The following is a 17,621-nucleotide window of genomic DNA, read 5'->3' as shown; positions in this document are numbered from 1 at the left end:
TGTTTAGTAAATCTCCTTAAAAGTACTTTATTGAAGAATTTTTTAAGAATCTACAGCTAAAATCAGAAGTAGCTTAAAGACATTTTAATTTTTAAATTATGCGGGAATCGGCTAATATATTATATAATAATAGTTTTTTGTATTATATTATATATAATAATAAATATATATTATATTATAATTATTATAATTTACCAAATGCTATTACACTGATTTTGGAATCAGCACAGCTACTATAATTATAGTTTACCAAACACTGAGCTGTTTTTTATAAAAGCTGTTTCTTCCTTCGGCACAGCTAAACATAATTTTTTCAAAATCTACAACACTACCAAACTAAGCCATAGTCCTCGTTTGATTTGCTGATTTGAATTTTATTGGTTTTAACTTTTTGATTTGAACATAAAAATTCAAACTGCGTAGTAGTTTGAATTGACATTTAGATATGTAGTTAAAGTTTTAATTTGAATATGGAATAAAATTTGAATTTGTGTTTAGTAGATGTGGAAAGCAGAGAGAGTAGGCACTTTTTACTGATAAAAAATGGTTTGAACGGTTGAACTTGAAAGGGGAGTTAAACTCTAAGTTGAGCCGTTTAATTCAATTCAAACGGAGAATATAATTCAAATCACATGCTTATTATACGTCAATTCAGACTGTGCTCACTGTCTAAATTAATTTAAACTGAATTAAACTAGTAAAACAAATAAGGACATAATTTTTCATATTAGCGAACATAACCTCAAAGGATTTGCACCCAAGAGAAATTGAATTGATTCGTTGGTGCAGTCACTTCGTCATCTTATCATTTTAAACCTGATTCCATCTACACAATAACTGCTTTTTTGCTTGGTGATTTTTATTTGCTTTGTGAACTCTTCGGTTTTCTTAGACTTGGGAAGGACCACGTCTATAAGACTATATGACCTAGGTTTTTTGGTACTATATAATATATATTCTATGGATGACAACCTTACCAGCAAGACTTGGGCAAAAAGTATAGTACTTTTTTACCCAAACCAGCAAATCCAAGTGCTATATCGTCGTCACCTGATTTATGCCATGCTTGGGCTTTTCGTCTCCATCCCCTTCGTTAAAGCAGTCTGTGCAAAAGCACCATCATGGTCATTGTTCACAAGAATGCTAATGTGCCTCCCTTTTAAGTCTGAAAAAGACACTTTCATGCATATATTCCTTTTCACCCTTTTTTTCCGTCCATGAGAAGGTGTATTATTAGGGAACAACTATACTTTTTCATGAGGAGAGTTTTTCTGGTCTGACACACTAACAGTGTCAATTTTTAACTGTTACATCATATTAAAATTATACATAATAAAAATGTATGATGAATATGCAATTTTTAATATAAATTTGACGGTTGAAAATAAATTAATAATTCATTTTTTATGATCATACTAGAGAAGTTCTCTTTCATTATCATTTGTTAGTCATTGGATTAATCTTTTAATGAGTTGATTTATTATTTAGATAATTCTTTGATATAGTGAGAAAATAAATATATATATATGAGATATTAATGAAACTTAGAAAACACAAATGGGCAGAACTAAGTCATATTATTTTTTAAAGTCTTGTCTACGATTTCACCGGTGGGACAATTCCAGCATCATAATATGTAGAAATAAAACCGTATATTTATTTAACATAACACGTATATTAGAAAGATTTAACACCAGACTATATGTTAAACTTACTTTAATTATATAACATAATACGAATGTTATAATCATTAGAAATAATTAATTATCACAGCGTCTCATATTTTTAATGTTAGTATCACGTTAAATAATTATATTTTCATTTCTACATTTTATGATAGTGAGACTGTAGACAACTCTATTTTTTTTAAACTCGACCAAAAAATTCTCAATTATCTTTTTTGGCTTATTTTTATTTTTATTTCTTTTATTTAACCATAAGCAAAGAGATCTGAACGTGAAACTTCAAAAAGGTTCGCATCTCATGGAGTCATTATTAGATTGAATCTCCAACTACTTTTTACGTTGCTAAGTAAGATTTAGTTAAGCTTATTTGCCAAAACCATCAAACTACAATTGCAATACCATTGAAGGAAAAACCAACATCCTAAATATTAGGCTTCATTTATTTCACCGATTCGAGTTTTGTTATAGTAAAAAGCTCTAAAAAACAGTTAAGTTTAATTTTTTTACTACAGTAAAAACTCTCACATAAAATCACATCTTAACTTAAATCAACGAACTAAACAAACCCTTAATTTATGCTCTTGTAACTGTATTTTGAAGCCTAACCACATAAAACAACAACATTGCATAAGATAATACGTATTATTTAGTAGATTTACTTACTATTTATTTCAGTATGATTTTAATAAAGGAATTGACTGACGACAATCATTGTCAACCACAGATACAATACAAGAAGCACATGTAAGTTCACGGGTTAGCTTGATTAATGATTAAATTAATATCTCAATCTCAATAATATATCCCAACTATAATGTCTCAATTGCAATCTCTTCTATACTAATATACAATAATGAACTGTACGGTCCATGTCAACCTAGGGGAGGGCCCACACTTATCAGTTGCACAAACACAAACCACTGAAGATTCAGGGCTCGTTCTTTTAAGTAAAAAACTCAAAAAAATATAATTTGAGTTATAATTTTATTCGAGTTTATATTCTTTTAAGTTTAAACTCGAGTTTAAATTCGAGTTTGAACTCGAGTTTGAGACTAAAACTCGAGTTCAAGTTTCCCTTTCAATTCGAGTTCAGAAACTCGAACTCAAGTTAATGAACAGTATTTTTTCTATTCTTAAAAATACTATAACTTTTTTGTTTTAATTCTGATTGAGATGATTTTTTTTTCTATGCGTTGACAACGAAAAGACGAATAAAACTGGACCCATATACCCTATTAAAATTTTTCATCAGCATTGAGTTTTTATTAAAATACTATCTAAATATAAATTCAAGTTTTGACTTACTGAAACACAAACTCAAAAATTTTTTTATCTCAAATTATAACTTAAATGTACACAACCAAACGTAAACTCAAATTACAACTTCAACTCAAGTTATAACTCAAACTCAACTCAAACTCAACTTAAAAATTTAACTCAAGAATACTTGTAAAAGAACAAGCCCTCGTTCTCTCACTCACTCACTCACTCACTCACTTCCACCTCGAACCTCCAAAAAAACTCCCACGCTTTCCCACACTTTCCCACCCTGAAATCCTCCCCAAGAAAGAAGACGAAAGAAGAAGGAAAAAAATCCCTACTCTCTCTCCATTCTTATTTTCTCTCATTTTCCTCCTAACCAAACACACCAGCTCATCGACTTTCCTGCTTCCCCAGACTCTGAATCCGCACCGGTTCAGGTCACATTGTGGTGTCATTTTCCCGCACTTTCTCTCGAGCCAAACATGCAAACACCGTTCTCTCTCCTCTTCCGCATCCATTTCTCTCTCCTCCTCCTCCTTCCATCACTCTCTCTCTCCTCTGTCTCGGAGCTCTCCACTCTGATGGCTTTGAAAGCCTCTCTAGACCCACAGAACCAGTTCTTGACGTCGTGGACTCGGAGCGCCAATCCGTGCGGAGGAGATTTCGAAGGCGTGGCGTGCGACGAGAGAGGGCGTGTCGTAAACATCTCTCTGCAAGGGAAGGGGCTGTGGGGCCGAATCCCGGCGGCCGTGGGTGGGCTCAAGAGCTTGACGGGTCTTTACTTGCATTTCAACTCATTGAATGGTGAAATTCCAAAGGAGATAACCAACTTGAGTGAGCTCACTGATTTGTATCTCAATGTCAATAATCTGTCCGGAGAAATTCCTCCTCAGTTTGCCAACATGCCTAATCTCCAAGGTGGTGGGTCTTTCATTTTTTTTTTTCATTTAATTGTCTTTATTGACAACAAAAAAAAAAAAAAAAAAACGTTGTTGTCATGTATATTTCTTTTTCTTTAGCAAGTCCGTTTGAGTTTAGATTCACGATTGATTATTATTTATTATTTATTATTGTTTTAGTAGCCTAGCTTCAATTTTGCTAGCAGCAGCTTTTAGTTGTGTCTAAACTTATGTTGTCTATAGCTTTGGCCTTTTGCAACGCAACATTGTTTTCCCTAGATTACTTTAGAACAAGTTAGTACATTATTTAAAGAGAGCAAAATGGATGGATATTTCAGGGTTAGCAATAGCGTTTTAAAGTATAAAAAAAAAAAAGGAAAAAAATATTCTTTGCAAACGTAAACACAGAAGGGGAAAAAAAAGGAAAGCAACTTAATAAAAACTAACAAAAGTAAAAGAAAACTCTAAAAGAGCAATCACAGAAAATATGATCATTTTGTCACGTTTTTTTTTCTTCCAATTAATCAAGCTCTGTCAATTTGTCCAAAAATTCAATGCTACAATGTCAAACTCTTTCCACTAAATTATCTGCTTATTGAATGTTAGTGCACTGTCCACATCAACATTTAAGATTTCAAAAAGATCTATGTTGCTATTGTCTTATGTATCTGCCCAAAAAACAATAGGATTTTTCACAATCGGAGGAAAATTAATAGAATTTATCAGTCTTTTTTCTTCTCTGGGTAGGTGAAATCTAAGTTTTCTTTTTTATCTGCAGTTTTGCAGTTGTGTTACAACACGTTGACTGGAAGCATACCGTTGCAACTGCGAAACCTGAAGAGGCTTAGTGTTCTTGCTCTTCAATACAATCAATTAACCGGTGCAATTCCTGCAAGTTTGGGCGAGCTAAAAGCATTAACAAGATTGGATTTGAGCTTCAACAGCCTCTTTGGTTCTGTTCCTGCAAAATTAGCTGATGCCCCTATGTTACAAGTCCTTGATATCCGAAATAATTCTCTCTCCGGAACTGTCCCACAAGGTGATGTATGCTTTTTAAGTACTACTAACTTAACCAGGCTTCTCATTCTACTCATTTGTAGCTTTTATTTTGTCGGGTATCTTATTCAATTGAAGATTTAAGGCATAAATAGTCTATCTTATTCAATTGAAGATTAAGGCATAAATAGTCTAAACTTTATACTTGATTTACATTTAATGTAGCGCTTAAGAGACTCAATGGAGGATTCCAATACAAAAACAATCCACATTTATGTGGGGTTGGCTTTTCTGACTTGCACGTTTGCTCAGCCAGTGATGGTTGGGACCCAAATAGGCCGGAACCATATCAACCCAGTAACCTTTCTGCAAATGGTTTCCCACACTCAGCCCAAAATCGTACTGCAGAAGATCTTCCTGAGTCTGTGAATTTGAACCCAGATTGCAGCAGAACCAGCTGTTCAAAAACATCAAAATCTCCTCAAGTTGGTGTGGCTTTGGGGGTCATTGGACTTTTTGTTGCTTTTACTGTTTCTGGTCTTTTCACATTTTCGTGGTACCGCCGCCGGAAACAGAAAATAGGGAGTGCTTTCGACTCATCAGATAGCCGGCTTAGCACTGACCAGGCCAAGGAAGTTTACATGAAGAGTGCATCTCCTCTCATCAGTCTGGAGTACTCGAATGGATGGGACCCGGTTGCAAAAGGTTGCAGTGGATTCTCTCAGGAAGTTCTTGAGAGCTTCATGTTCAATTTAGAAGAAGTGGAGCGTGCCACTCAGTGCTTCTCAGAAGTGAACTTGTTGGAGAAAAGCAATTTCTCTGCCATCTACAAGGGAATCCTGAGGGATGGGTCAGTTGTTGCAGTGAAGTGCATTGCAAAGACGAGCTGCAAATCTGATGAAGCGGAGTTCCTGAAGGGACTGAAGATATTGACATCATTGAAACATGAAAATCTTGTTAGGTTGAGAGGCTTTTGCTGTTCAAAAGGTAGGGGAGAGTGTTTTCTTATCTACGATTTTATCCCCAATGGAAGCCTCTTGCAGTATCTTGACGTCGAGGAAGGCAGTGGCACAGCTCTTGAATGGTCAACCAGAGTATCCATTATCAACGGCATTGCCAAAGGTTGGTGCATTTTTTATTGAAAATCAAAATTTGATATGATTCATTGCTTCAGGAGCTTTGTGTGCATTGGAAATTTGACATTTTTTTTTTGAACCAGGTATTGCATATTTGCATGGAAACAAAGGCAACAAACCCGCCATGGTTCACCAGAATATATCAGCGGAGAAGGCGCTCATTGACACCAACTATAAGCCCATGATTTCAAATTCGGGTCTGCACAAACTTCTTGCAGACGATATTATCTTCTCCTTGCTCAAAGCCAGTGCTGCCATGGGATACCTGGCTCCCGAGTACACAACCACCGGTCGCTTCACTGGAAAAAGTGATGTTTATGCGTTTGGTATGATCATACTTCAAATCCTCTCCGGAAAACGAAAAATCACTCAATTCGTACGCCAAGGTGCAGAGTTCTGCAGATTTGAAGACTTTATCGATCAAAACCTCGAGGGAAAGTTTTCAGAATCTGAGGCAGCAAAACTTGGAAAATTGGCTCTTCTCTGTACCAATGAATCTCCTAACCACCGGCCATCCATGGAGAATGTTATGCAAGAGTTAAGTGGGTTTGTCAGCTGTTGATGTTCTTACCAGGTTTTCACCTCAATTTTCAAAGGACGGGGTAATCGGGTATGATGAAGGATTTACTAACTACGCACTACAGTCTGATGCTGAAGTAGGGCTCTTCTGACTGTTGTATCCTTCTTGAAGACTGAAATATAGTGAATGGCTATGTACTTGTTTGTTGTAATCTGTAGGAAGATCTTTAGCATTTGGATAGATATCTACGTGTGATAGATGTGAATGGCTATCCTTTTTAAAGACTATAGTTTTATTTTCTATATCATTTGAACTCTAGCCATGTAAAAAGGCAAGTTTTAGTAAATGCGCATGTTTACCAACTAGTAATCAAAATCAAATTGCGGATTTGGAATCCAAGATCAAATATCTACTTCAAAATCATACAATATGGTTGCTCTTCTTTCTATATGAAAAGCTTATTCTGGTTTTGAATGTTGTGACAATCCATATTTGTTTCAATGCCTACTAACATTTGATAACAATTACCCATAATATACAATTTTGAGAAGAAAGAGCCCTCAAGGCAATGATTGTGTCAGAAAATCCGTGTGAATTTTAAGTTGTGTTGTCATATCATGATTTAAATTGCCACTCTTACCGTGCGAATTTTAAGTTGTGTTGTCATATCATGATTTAAATTGCCACTCTTACTGAAATAGCTATGGGGAACTAAATCTTGATAGTATGTCCCTGCTATAAATAAACGAATAAATGAAATATACATCAGATTTTTACTTACAAAATGTAAGGCAACTTCCTGATCAAACCTTAATGACCTCAGACTCAGAGTTGTACGTCGATAATCCATTCAACATGGAATAAATCTCTGTAATTTGAGGGTGGGACTTATCTTGCACCATAAACTCGTGAACAACTCCCTCTAGTTCAATTCTACTGCAACCAGGAAGTTTCGTTACGTTTCTTTCTCTCATCATCATCCTAACTTTAAAAACATCACCCCACATACCGAGGCCAGCATACATATTGGACAGAAGCACATAGAAACTTGGATTACAAGAATCCTTCTGAATCAAATTCTTCGCTATTGGCTCTCCAATATCAAACTTTTTATGACTCTTGCACGCGCTGAGCAAAGTCCTCCAAACAACATCATTTGGTTCAATAGGCATTTCCTCAATGAACCTTCTGGCTTCTTCAACATGCCCCGCCCTGCCAAGCATATCAACAATGCATCCATAATGTTGCAGTTTGGGCTCTACCTTGTGAACTCTTCGCATGAGCTCAAAACACATGAGGCCTTCCTTGACCAAACCTGCATGGCCACAAGCATTAAGCACTCCGATGAATGTGATATCATCGGGTTTCACAGAAAGCCTCTCCATTTCCATAAGCAAACAAAAAGCCAATTCCCCCAAGCCGTGGATTGCATAGCCACCAATCATAGCGTTCCAGTGATCGACGCTTCTTTCTTCCATGCCTTCAAATACCGCTATAGCCTTGTCTATGCTCCCACATTTAGCGTACATGTCGATAAGGGCAACACCAAGTTTCCTACCCAAAGGAACCCCATTTTCCTGTATATAGAAATGCAGAGCAACACCTTTTTCGATGTGTCCTAATTGAGCTACTGCAGAAAGAGCAATCAACAATGTGGTAACATCAGGTGACACATCTCCATTTTGCATATGCCGAAAAATTTCTAACCCTTCCATGAAATAACCATTACCAACATAGCCAGCCATCATGGCATTACAAGCAACAACGTCTCTATCCGGCATCTCATTGAACAAACTTCTAGCAACATGAATCCTCCCTAACTTTGAATAGCCATCAATCAAATTAGCCCAGCTGACTATATCCCTCTTAGGCATCCTATTAAACAAACTACGTGCATCTTCAATTTTCCCACGTTTTACATACCCATTAATCATCGTATTCCAGGAAACCGAGTCTCTTTCCGGCATTGTCTCGAACAATTCCCACGCAAACTCAAGATCGCTTTGCGCATACCCGCTAATCATCGAATTCCAAGTAACCAAATTCTTCTCCTCCAATGGCATACAATCAAACAGTTCTCGTGCCAAATCAATCATCCCACACTTAACATACCCATCAATCATCGAGTTATACGAAACCGAGTCTCGTTTCTGCATACCATCGAACACTTGGCGTGCAAACTCAACACACCCACAACGTAAATACCAAGAAACCAAACCATTCTGCAAATATAAATCCGACCCAATTTCCATCTTCTTCAATAACCCATGAATCTGCAATCCCTCCTTCACCAAACCCAGCCGACCGCAAGCTTTCAAAATCAAAGAGAACGAGAACTTATCAACACGAACTCCATTCTCAAGCATCATACAAAACATAACAAAAGCTTGTTTTGGGTCACACCCATGAGAGTAGGACTTGATAACGGCGTTCCAGAGAAACGGGTCGTCTTCGTTTCCAAAAGCGTGCCGGGAAAAGAAGACGTAGCGGGCGAATTCCGCGAGAGGCGGGTGAGGGGAAGAGACGAAGGCGAGGACGATTTTGGCGGAGAGAGAACAGTTGTTTATGGAGCCAGTTGTTATCATCCGTGCATGGATTTGGTTGACGGCGTTTAGGGTCTTGCATTTCTGGAGAAGAACAAGAGTCGGAAACCATGGGCGATTTGTGTTCGCGCAAAGAAGCATCAATGTTGTTAAACGTCGTCGAACTATATCCTTAATTTGTGATACGGAATGTGATAATACAGACTCGAGTGAAGACTTGAGATATTTTGCCAAGGATATTTTGATTTTTGTCTTTGCATTCTCTTTGTAATTGTACGTGGGGATTATTACGTACCATGCACACGTGTTATGTCACGTTGAAGGATATGGAAAGTAGAAATTAGGTGGATATGGAAAGTAGAAATTAGGTGGATTACCACCTGCGACCAAATCCTTTTGGTTAATAACCGAATTTTTTTAGGAATATTTACTATTTTTATATTTTGTATTTTAAGTTTATTTAAAAATTATAGGTAAGGTCTCTGATTAGACACTTAAAACGGTAATATATAATATTACATAAATTGTGTATATTTATATATAAATCGTGTATATTTACATATAAAGTCGTGTATGTTAAGTTATAAGAAATGACAATGTATATTAATCCTCAAAATATGTATTTTTGTAGCAATTAGTGAATACATAGTATGAAAATATGTATATTGGCTGATTTGTTGTATTTCATGTTAAATATACACGACTTTACATGTAACTATACACGATTTACATGTAAATATACACAATTTATGTAGAATTATACAACTGCAGTCTAAGTGCCTGACCGGAGACAATTCTAAAAATTATATTTTTAATTTTTTATATCATTAAATATATATTTTTAAATTAGATTTAATATCAAAATTTATACTTTTTCACAGTTAAATCCACGATTTAAACTTAAAAAATTTTATATTAGAACCATATGTTTTAGCACAATTATTTTTTAGTACTCTTAACGTTTTAAAAAATTATTTTTTAATACCTTAAGGTCATTTTTTAAAATTTAAAATGTTAAAGTTACATTTCTTATTAATTAACAAAATTAACAAGTAATAAATTTAGAAAAATTATACATTAACCAAAAAAACCTTGAGTGTTTATTCTCTAATCCCGTTTTATTTTAGCTGTGCCCACACACACGTCTTCATGGATTCAAGGAATTGACGAGAAAGATTCGGGTATTCTAAACTAGCTTGGAGCAAGGAACGTTTGAGGCCAAAAAATTCAAGTTATCGTCCTAATCGTCCGCTAGGTAAATTAATTAATTTAATTAATTTATTCGTGCATAAATTAATGTAATCTATAGAGTATCTTAAAAGTTTTATGAAAATTTTTGTTATACACGGTTCGTAAAACACACACTTCCGCATCCGAAATCGTTTCGGAAACCAACAATTATAACACAGGGTGCCAATATGAAATTTTTCCTTTTAACTTTGAGAGTACCTAAAATACCTTTAAATAAAAACATAGAAAAAGGAAAAAAAAACCTAAAAAAAAAAATTAAACTCACAAATTTAACCTCTAAAATGTGTAAAATACCATTCAAATAGATTTTTTTGTCTTATTAATTTTTAATTATCATAATAGTAGAAAGTTTTAATGTTTTTTTTCCCTTTTTCTTAAGGATAGTTCAATCAATTTAAATGTCAAAATCAATTATTGACCGAGATAAGACATAGATTTGTATATTAAATTTAATTTGAAGGCATACATTTGATGAGATAAAAAACTAAAAGGATAAATTTTAAATAAATCTAAAATACATGATATAAAAATATAAATATCCCCTTTTTTTAGATCTAAATAGTATTTTTTATTGAGTTTATCAGTAGTTAGTTACAAATTTATCAATGATAGACTGTTAAATTTTAATTGGTATTGATTAATACTTATTAATATTGATATGTCCATGATAAATCACAATTCTAAACCACAAATTAGTCATCACTGATTAACAATTTTTAATACCATTATTTTTTAATTTAACCAAATTTGGGCCCTTATTAAAAAATGTCTTAAAAAATAATCATTTATTAAAACCCCATGTGAAAAATTAGGGCTATGCACGGTGTTGAGTGGTAGGTCAGCGTCATATGCGGAGCACGTGCTGAGCAATGTTCGGATATTATGGCCGAACAAGTCCCTCTCATGTTTTCGGTCAAACATTACTGGTGGCGTCGAGCTTCCTTACACCTCCATACTCGTTGTTCGGCACACTTATTGTCCTGCCTGCCGAGTGAGCACAACACTCGCAGATATGTCACCGAGTAGGCTTGCTCGGCAGTTCCACACCACCCGAAGCAATATCCAATGCAAATCGATCCTCACCGTTGGGTGAATATTGAACGCTCCCGTCGATTTGCGACACTTGTCATGATGCCTGACGGAGTCGTATGCATGTACTTGTGGGCCCCCGGTAGGTCATGGACAAAACCCGGGTCCATCAACCAGACTATAAATACCCCATGATCATTTATTGAGGTAAGGACAATTCTCCTACCCAATTTATGTCACACCATTTATTGCTTCACGAGCTCGGCTGACTTGAGTGTCGGAGTGTGTTTGGCAGGCACCACACCGGTGTCCCCGTCAGTTTGGAGCTTTATCTCTTATACCAGTGCATGACACTAGTCCCCAAACTCGAGCACGTGGCGGAGTGCCGACCAGACTAAGACCGAGACAGGAGACCGAACACCATGCTTTCTAACACGTGGTGTTGAGCCAGCTTAGACATCAACACATGGTTTTTCTAAAACCGCTAGACCGGACCAATATGGTGGTTTCTAGATTGTTGGTATGGTTTCACGTTAGAACCATTTTTTGATGCTCTAAAACCAAATAAGACACTTTTTGGTTTTAGAAATTTTATACACAATCCAAATCAGATCAGACCATTTTGTGTGTTTATATTAAAAAGTATTAAACAATAATTTTATTTGTTACTTTTAGGTTTTTTTTTATCCTTATAGAATGCTAATTTTAATGGATTATATGCAGTACATGATTTTATTATGATATTGTATTCATTTTTTATTTAAACTTAAGAAGTATGAAATATAGTGAGTAAAAGTAATAAAAAACTCTTAAGAAACGGTTTAAACCGCGCTTAAACCATATGGTCTGGCTTGTTTCCATTGAAGCAGTTCAGCCTTATTTTGAAATTTTTTTAAACCACTAAAATAATCCGATCTAAAAATTGGGATGTTTTTTTCAAGGGTTCATCCATGGTTCTAAACTATGGTTCTTGGTTATCTACAGTGTTTTTCCCTCACAAAAAATTTAAATTTTAAAAATCAGAATCATGAACCAAACGTCCCACTAATGATTTGGGATTGGATCGTACCGTGCACAATCCTTGAAAAAATTACTTCTTGTGTTTATATTTTGGATTTTTTTATCATTTTCTTTTGTTAACAATTAGTGTGTATTTATGACATCTTTTACTACAAAATGACAAGTCGTTGTTTGGGTGACGAGCCTTTTCTTTTTTGTCTCTGAGAGAAGCTCCCCTAAAATAAAATGTTACTTGCATAAACATTTTTTCCCTGTGTTTTACTGAAGAGTTGCGCTCCTTTCTATGTTTTAGAGTGTACAAGTATTGTTATGGGAGAAAATCTACCTTGCCATGTCAGACAACAAATAGGCTCCACGTGGCCATTGCCTTACCACGTCAGGCAACAAATAGGCACTGACCGTCGAAGAATTGGCGTTCCAGTTGGTTGGAGCTCAGCTGTTTCAAAATAAGTGTTTATGGTAACGAGAGAGAAGCCGACCGCTCCAGGTTCCTTCAAGGCCGTCCTTGAAGAAATGCTTAAGAACAACAAACTTGTAATGTGCATCATCCACGATGATAGTCGACCCATCAGGCGGCTAAGACGAAGATGGCTCCAAAATCCTGTAGACCGCCGATGGTATGCAAGGATTGACGAGGACAAAGGCTCTATCTAAACTTGCCATTCGGGCCCAGTGAAAGTGGAAAGGGTAGCATGTTCAGTCATCTGACTCAGATCCCAAGAATATCTCCCGAGATGGCAAGAGGGAAACCCTTAGGTTACTTGCGGGCATAAACAAAGTCAATGGCAAGAAAATGATTACTAGCATGTTAGCCGCCTAAAAACAGACCAATAGGAAGCCACGAGGAAGTCACAGAGGCATAATAGTGGACATAGTAGGTAGATGAACAGTCGAAAAAGTTACTGAATAGCTACAGTCTAGTTGAGTAGGATAATAGGCTACTCGAGAGCAACCACTGGGTAACCTTGTGTCTCGGTTTCCTCCAAAATATAATCTGTGAGATATAAAAGGGGCAAAGCTCCAGAAAGAGACCGAGAAGGTCATTTTGAGAGAACTGAGCCCATTGTAATAAAAAAAGAAAGAAGAAAGAGAGAAATTTCTCAAAGTGGATGTAGCTCTTGCATTGAGAGTGAACCACTATAATTTGTGGTGTTCTTTTCATTTTCTTACGTTTCATTCATACTCAGAACATCCATAAAACCCATACACGACCAGTTGCACTTTATTGATAGAGATTAACCGGATACAAAGTAGTTATTAACACGTGATTTAGCCGGTAATCTAACCGGTTACTAAGCGGTAATCTGGTATATTACTGTTAATGAAATTTCACCGTCAACAAGTATGATTGTCGTGCAGTTATTTTGACAAAAATATGTCATTTCTACATGGTTTAAAAAAGACAAAGAGACTCATATCATTTATTAAAACATATTATATGATAACGTAAATAACGTAAATTTTTTTTTTTTTTTTTTTTTTTTTTTGAAAAAAAAGTGAGGACATGATTTCAAATAGATCTGATCATATCATCCGATTTACTTAATTTAATCCTGTTGATTCTTTCTGCCTTATAATTTGTAAAGATGCTGCTTGCAATCGATCTATAAAACACATACGATGAGCTTTTTCTCTTTTTCTTTTTTCTTTTGTTTGGTCTGAGATGTAACAACAGACGCATAGAGACAAAATAGATGAGCTTAACTGAAAGGGAAAAATGAATACAAAAATTTACGTCTTTTACGCATGAGGTAAGTGAAGGCAACAGCATTTCATGTTTTTAATTCATTTGTCAATTCACTAGTTTATTTTTGTCTTTGTTTGGCTGATCTGAGGACTTTTTTTGTAACATGTTATAAAAGCTGTTTAATTAAGAATTGAACAAAAGGTTTTTGACTAATTTAGTTGATGCGATTGGCATTGGGTATATTAGTGTTTTATTAGGAGTACGGTTGTAAATCTATGGCTAGCATCATCATAGATTTCCTATATCAACGGTTTGACTAAGAATGTTGATATGTAAATCAAAATGTGCAAAGAAATTGAAAAGAAACAAAAAAAGAAAAAGCGATAAAAGAGAAATTAACAACTGATCTACTAAAAGATTATTGAAAACATATTTTTTATTGCCTCGTTCACTTCGCTGATTCGAGTTGAGATGTGATTTTATGTGAGAGCTTTTTACTGTAGCAAAAAAGTTAAATGTGATTGTTTGTGAGAGCTTTTTATTGTAGAAAAACTCGAATTCTAAACTCGAATTAGCGAAGTGAACGGGTATGGAGAACGGGAGGTAATTAGTAATTTTTAATCAGTGAAAAAAAAAACCCATCTCTGTGTAGTGTACATGACCATGATTAACAATACTACAAAAATGGCCGAGTATATAGAAATATTAGTTAGGAACATTGATTAGCAGCAAAAGAAAGAAGTAAAAAAAAGAAGATATGTTTGACAACTTCAAAAGCCCTCGGCATTGACTTTAACCAAATTATATGTTCACGAATTGTCCCTAAACTATATTAATTTGTTTGTATAGTTTCATTCAGTCTGCATTTTCTAGTAAACATTTTACCAATGGTTGGAAAGCCTATCGCAACCGTACACTTCCAATTGACTCAAATGCGCATATATATATATATATGTATATATACACACACACACACACACACATACATACACATATAATGTCGGAGTTATGATTTTGTTTCAGCGAGACATATACTAAGAATGTGAAAAGTTAAAAACCGTCAAAATAATTAACTCTTAATACTATTAAATAATTACAAGCACGTGCATATTCAATTTGTTGAATTTTTTCTGCGTGAACATATATTTCTTAAGGTTTTAGTTTCATTTTTATTATATCTCTTATGATTTTAGTTTGGAACAAAAATAAAGTACAACTCTTAAAAAAAACGATTTTGATGTGGTAAATTTGACAACCAATTGTTTAGAGGTGCATAATAGAAAATGGTATTTTAAAAGGTCGTGGGAAAAAAGAGGTATATATATATATATATATATATATATAAGGTTGTTGCATATGACTTCAAAAAGGCCGGCAGCCTAAGCATATACATATATATATATATATATATACATATATACATATATGTGTATATGTATTTGTATGCACAATCTGATCCATTATACATGATCACCCGTATTACGTAATTCGTTCGTTTAAAAAAGTAAGAAGCTAGTCTTTTCCTAACGCAAGTAGAAGAGTTTTGGGTACTGATTATGGGAGAAGTCATAGTCATTATCCCGCTCTCCATGAATGTTTTTGCAAGTTGTCCCATTTTGTACTCGATAGCTGTTATTTGACAAGCAATAAATTAATTAACTAATCGATAAAATTTTGGTTTTGCGCTTGTCATCCTTACTTGGGTTATTGATAGGTGGCGACTTTGTTCATATCCCTAAAGTAGAATATATAGAAGAAAATTAAAGGTTATGGGAGACTTTAATTTGTTAAAAATCGTACTACTTGAACCATTCAAATAGTACGGCTGTGACTTTATGTTTTGTAGAACTTATGCTTGTGTCACTTGTTTTCATATTTTACCTTTTATTAGACTAGGGTGACGCATATATAAAAGGAGCTTTTTGCTCATAAAATCAATGAATAATTAGTCTTAAACCGACTTCGATATATACTCTCTTATTGTATTAAATTGTTCCATGTATCTAGTGGATCGATCAATAATAAATATATTTTGAGTGCTATATATCTATAGCTAGCTAGCTAGTTGTGTCTGGCTCCAATCTTAGTGTGAAGAAATAAACTTAACACTCCATGTACATACATTATATTTGTGTATATAAGTAAATATACATTCATACGAACACGTCAGAACTGTAACTATATTTACAATTTGGCAGGCCCTCAATTTCAAATCATTGACAGTTTCATATTGACAGCTTTAAAAGATATTTCAACTTACGCACGTAGTAGTCATGTGTGTGTATATACAGACCCGTTCATTTCGCTGATTCGAGTTTAGAATTCAAGTTTTGTTACAGTAAAAAACTCTCATAAATAATCACATCTAACTTTTTTGCTACAATAAAAAATTCTCATATAAAATCACATCTCAACTCAAATTAAAAACTCGAATCAACGAACTAAACAACATATATTATATTTCAAGGATCGCCAAGAAGATGAAGGGGACAAAACCTAGCTATTTCATTGATTTGAACTGCCTTTCGTCCTTTTGCCCACGTAATACCAAGGAAGTTTCAGAAGACGACAAAAAGGGCCACGTCCAAGAAAACTGAAATACATTAATTCCAATCCTGATCATATCCTTCTCTCTCTGCGTGTGTGTCAACTTTTTTTTTGTTTTTGTTTTTTTTTTCAATTGGAATACTACTGAACTTTATATTCAATTTCTTACAGCATATAACATGTTTTTTTAAGAACAAACTGGAATTTTATTACTCAATTGTAATATCAGCAATTGGAGAACGAGAGAGTATAAGTTGCAATGTAAAAACATCCTATAAAAATTAGGGATGACAATGGGGCGGAGGATTATTTCTCATCCCCATCTCCATCCTTCTAAATAATTCCGTAATATCTCCACATAAGAAGGGGCGGGGGGTCAGAGTTGAGGATTATTTATTAGAAGAACCTTTCTCATACATACTTCATTCTTACATTTCAAAATTATTGCAATTTAAATAAAAATAAAGCAAAAATTCATCATAAATTTAGACCAAAATGAAAGGTTCCGTAATAAAAATAAAATTCTTAACATATTGTCAACTGCAATCAAAAGTAATAACCAATGCATAAGCAAAAAGACTTTAAAAACATCCAAATAAAAACGTAAATTCTCCTTTTATTGTCTATTCTTAATAGCTTTAAAGAGGATGAAGAGGCACTAGGCAATGCATCCTTATATGTACATATATAATATATACGAAGATTAGTAATTGCTCTTTTTTCCCGGTACAAGGAACCATAATTGGTAGTTTTCCTTTCCCAACTAAAAAAATGCAGTTACATTTTATTTTTTTAAGTAAAAAGTAATTTTAAGAGATTATGTGTATTTATATATATATTTACATAAAAAATAATACATTAATATCAGGGCGGAGGTGAGTGGGGAGTACTTCTCTCGTTCCTACCCCGCCACGAATTGAGGATTATATTTTGTTCTCATTTCTATCGTCATCCTTAATAATTGTCCCCAATCCCCGCTGTTCGGGGCGAGATCCTGTCCCGTGAGAATTATTATCATCCTTACTAAAAATAATACTTAACGGAC

The 17,621-nt window shown here is 34.6% G+C and overlaps 2 protein-coding genes across 2 annotated transcripts; one reads left to right on the top strand and one right to left on the bottom strand.

The window, feature by feature from the left end:
• Positions 1–3,194: 3,194 nt before the first annotated feature.
• LOC21408264 (probable LRR receptor-like serine/threonine-protein kinase At4g36180) lies at positions 3,195–6,856 on the top strand. Its single transcript, XM_024167315.1, has 4 exons — positions 3,195–3,866; positions 4,626–4,886; positions 5,069–5,965; positions 6,063–6,856. The coding sequence occupies exons 1-4, from the start codon at positions 3,431–3,433 to the stop codon at positions 6,539–6,541; spliced, it is 2,073 nt and encodes a 690-aa protein (XP_024023083.1). The 5' UTR covers positions 3,195–3,430; the 3' UTR covers positions 6,542–6,856.
• A 292-nt stretch (positions 6,857–7,148) lies between these two features.
• Positions 7,149–9,256, bottom strand: LOC21408263 (pentatricopeptide repeat-containing protein At2g45350, chloroplastic). The gene has a single exon (XM_010100615.2). The coding sequence runs from the start codon at positions 9,181–9,183 to the stop codon at positions 7,303–7,305; it is 1,881 nt and encodes a 626-aa protein (XP_010098917.1). The 5' UTR covers positions 9,184–9,256; the 3' UTR covers positions 7,149–7,302.
• Positions 9,257–17,621: the final 8,365 nt, after the last annotated feature.

This window comes from Morus notabilis, unplaced genomic scaffold, assembly GCF_000414095.1.
Source record: "Morus notabilis unplaced genomic scaffold, ASM41409v2 Scaffold100, whole genome shotgun sequence".
In the NCBI taxonomy this organism is placed as follows: Eukaryota; Viridiplantae; Streptophyta; class Magnoliopsida; order Rosales; family Moraceae; genus Morus; species Morus notabilis.
This window is presented reverse-complemented; position numbering and strand designations above follow the sequence as displayed.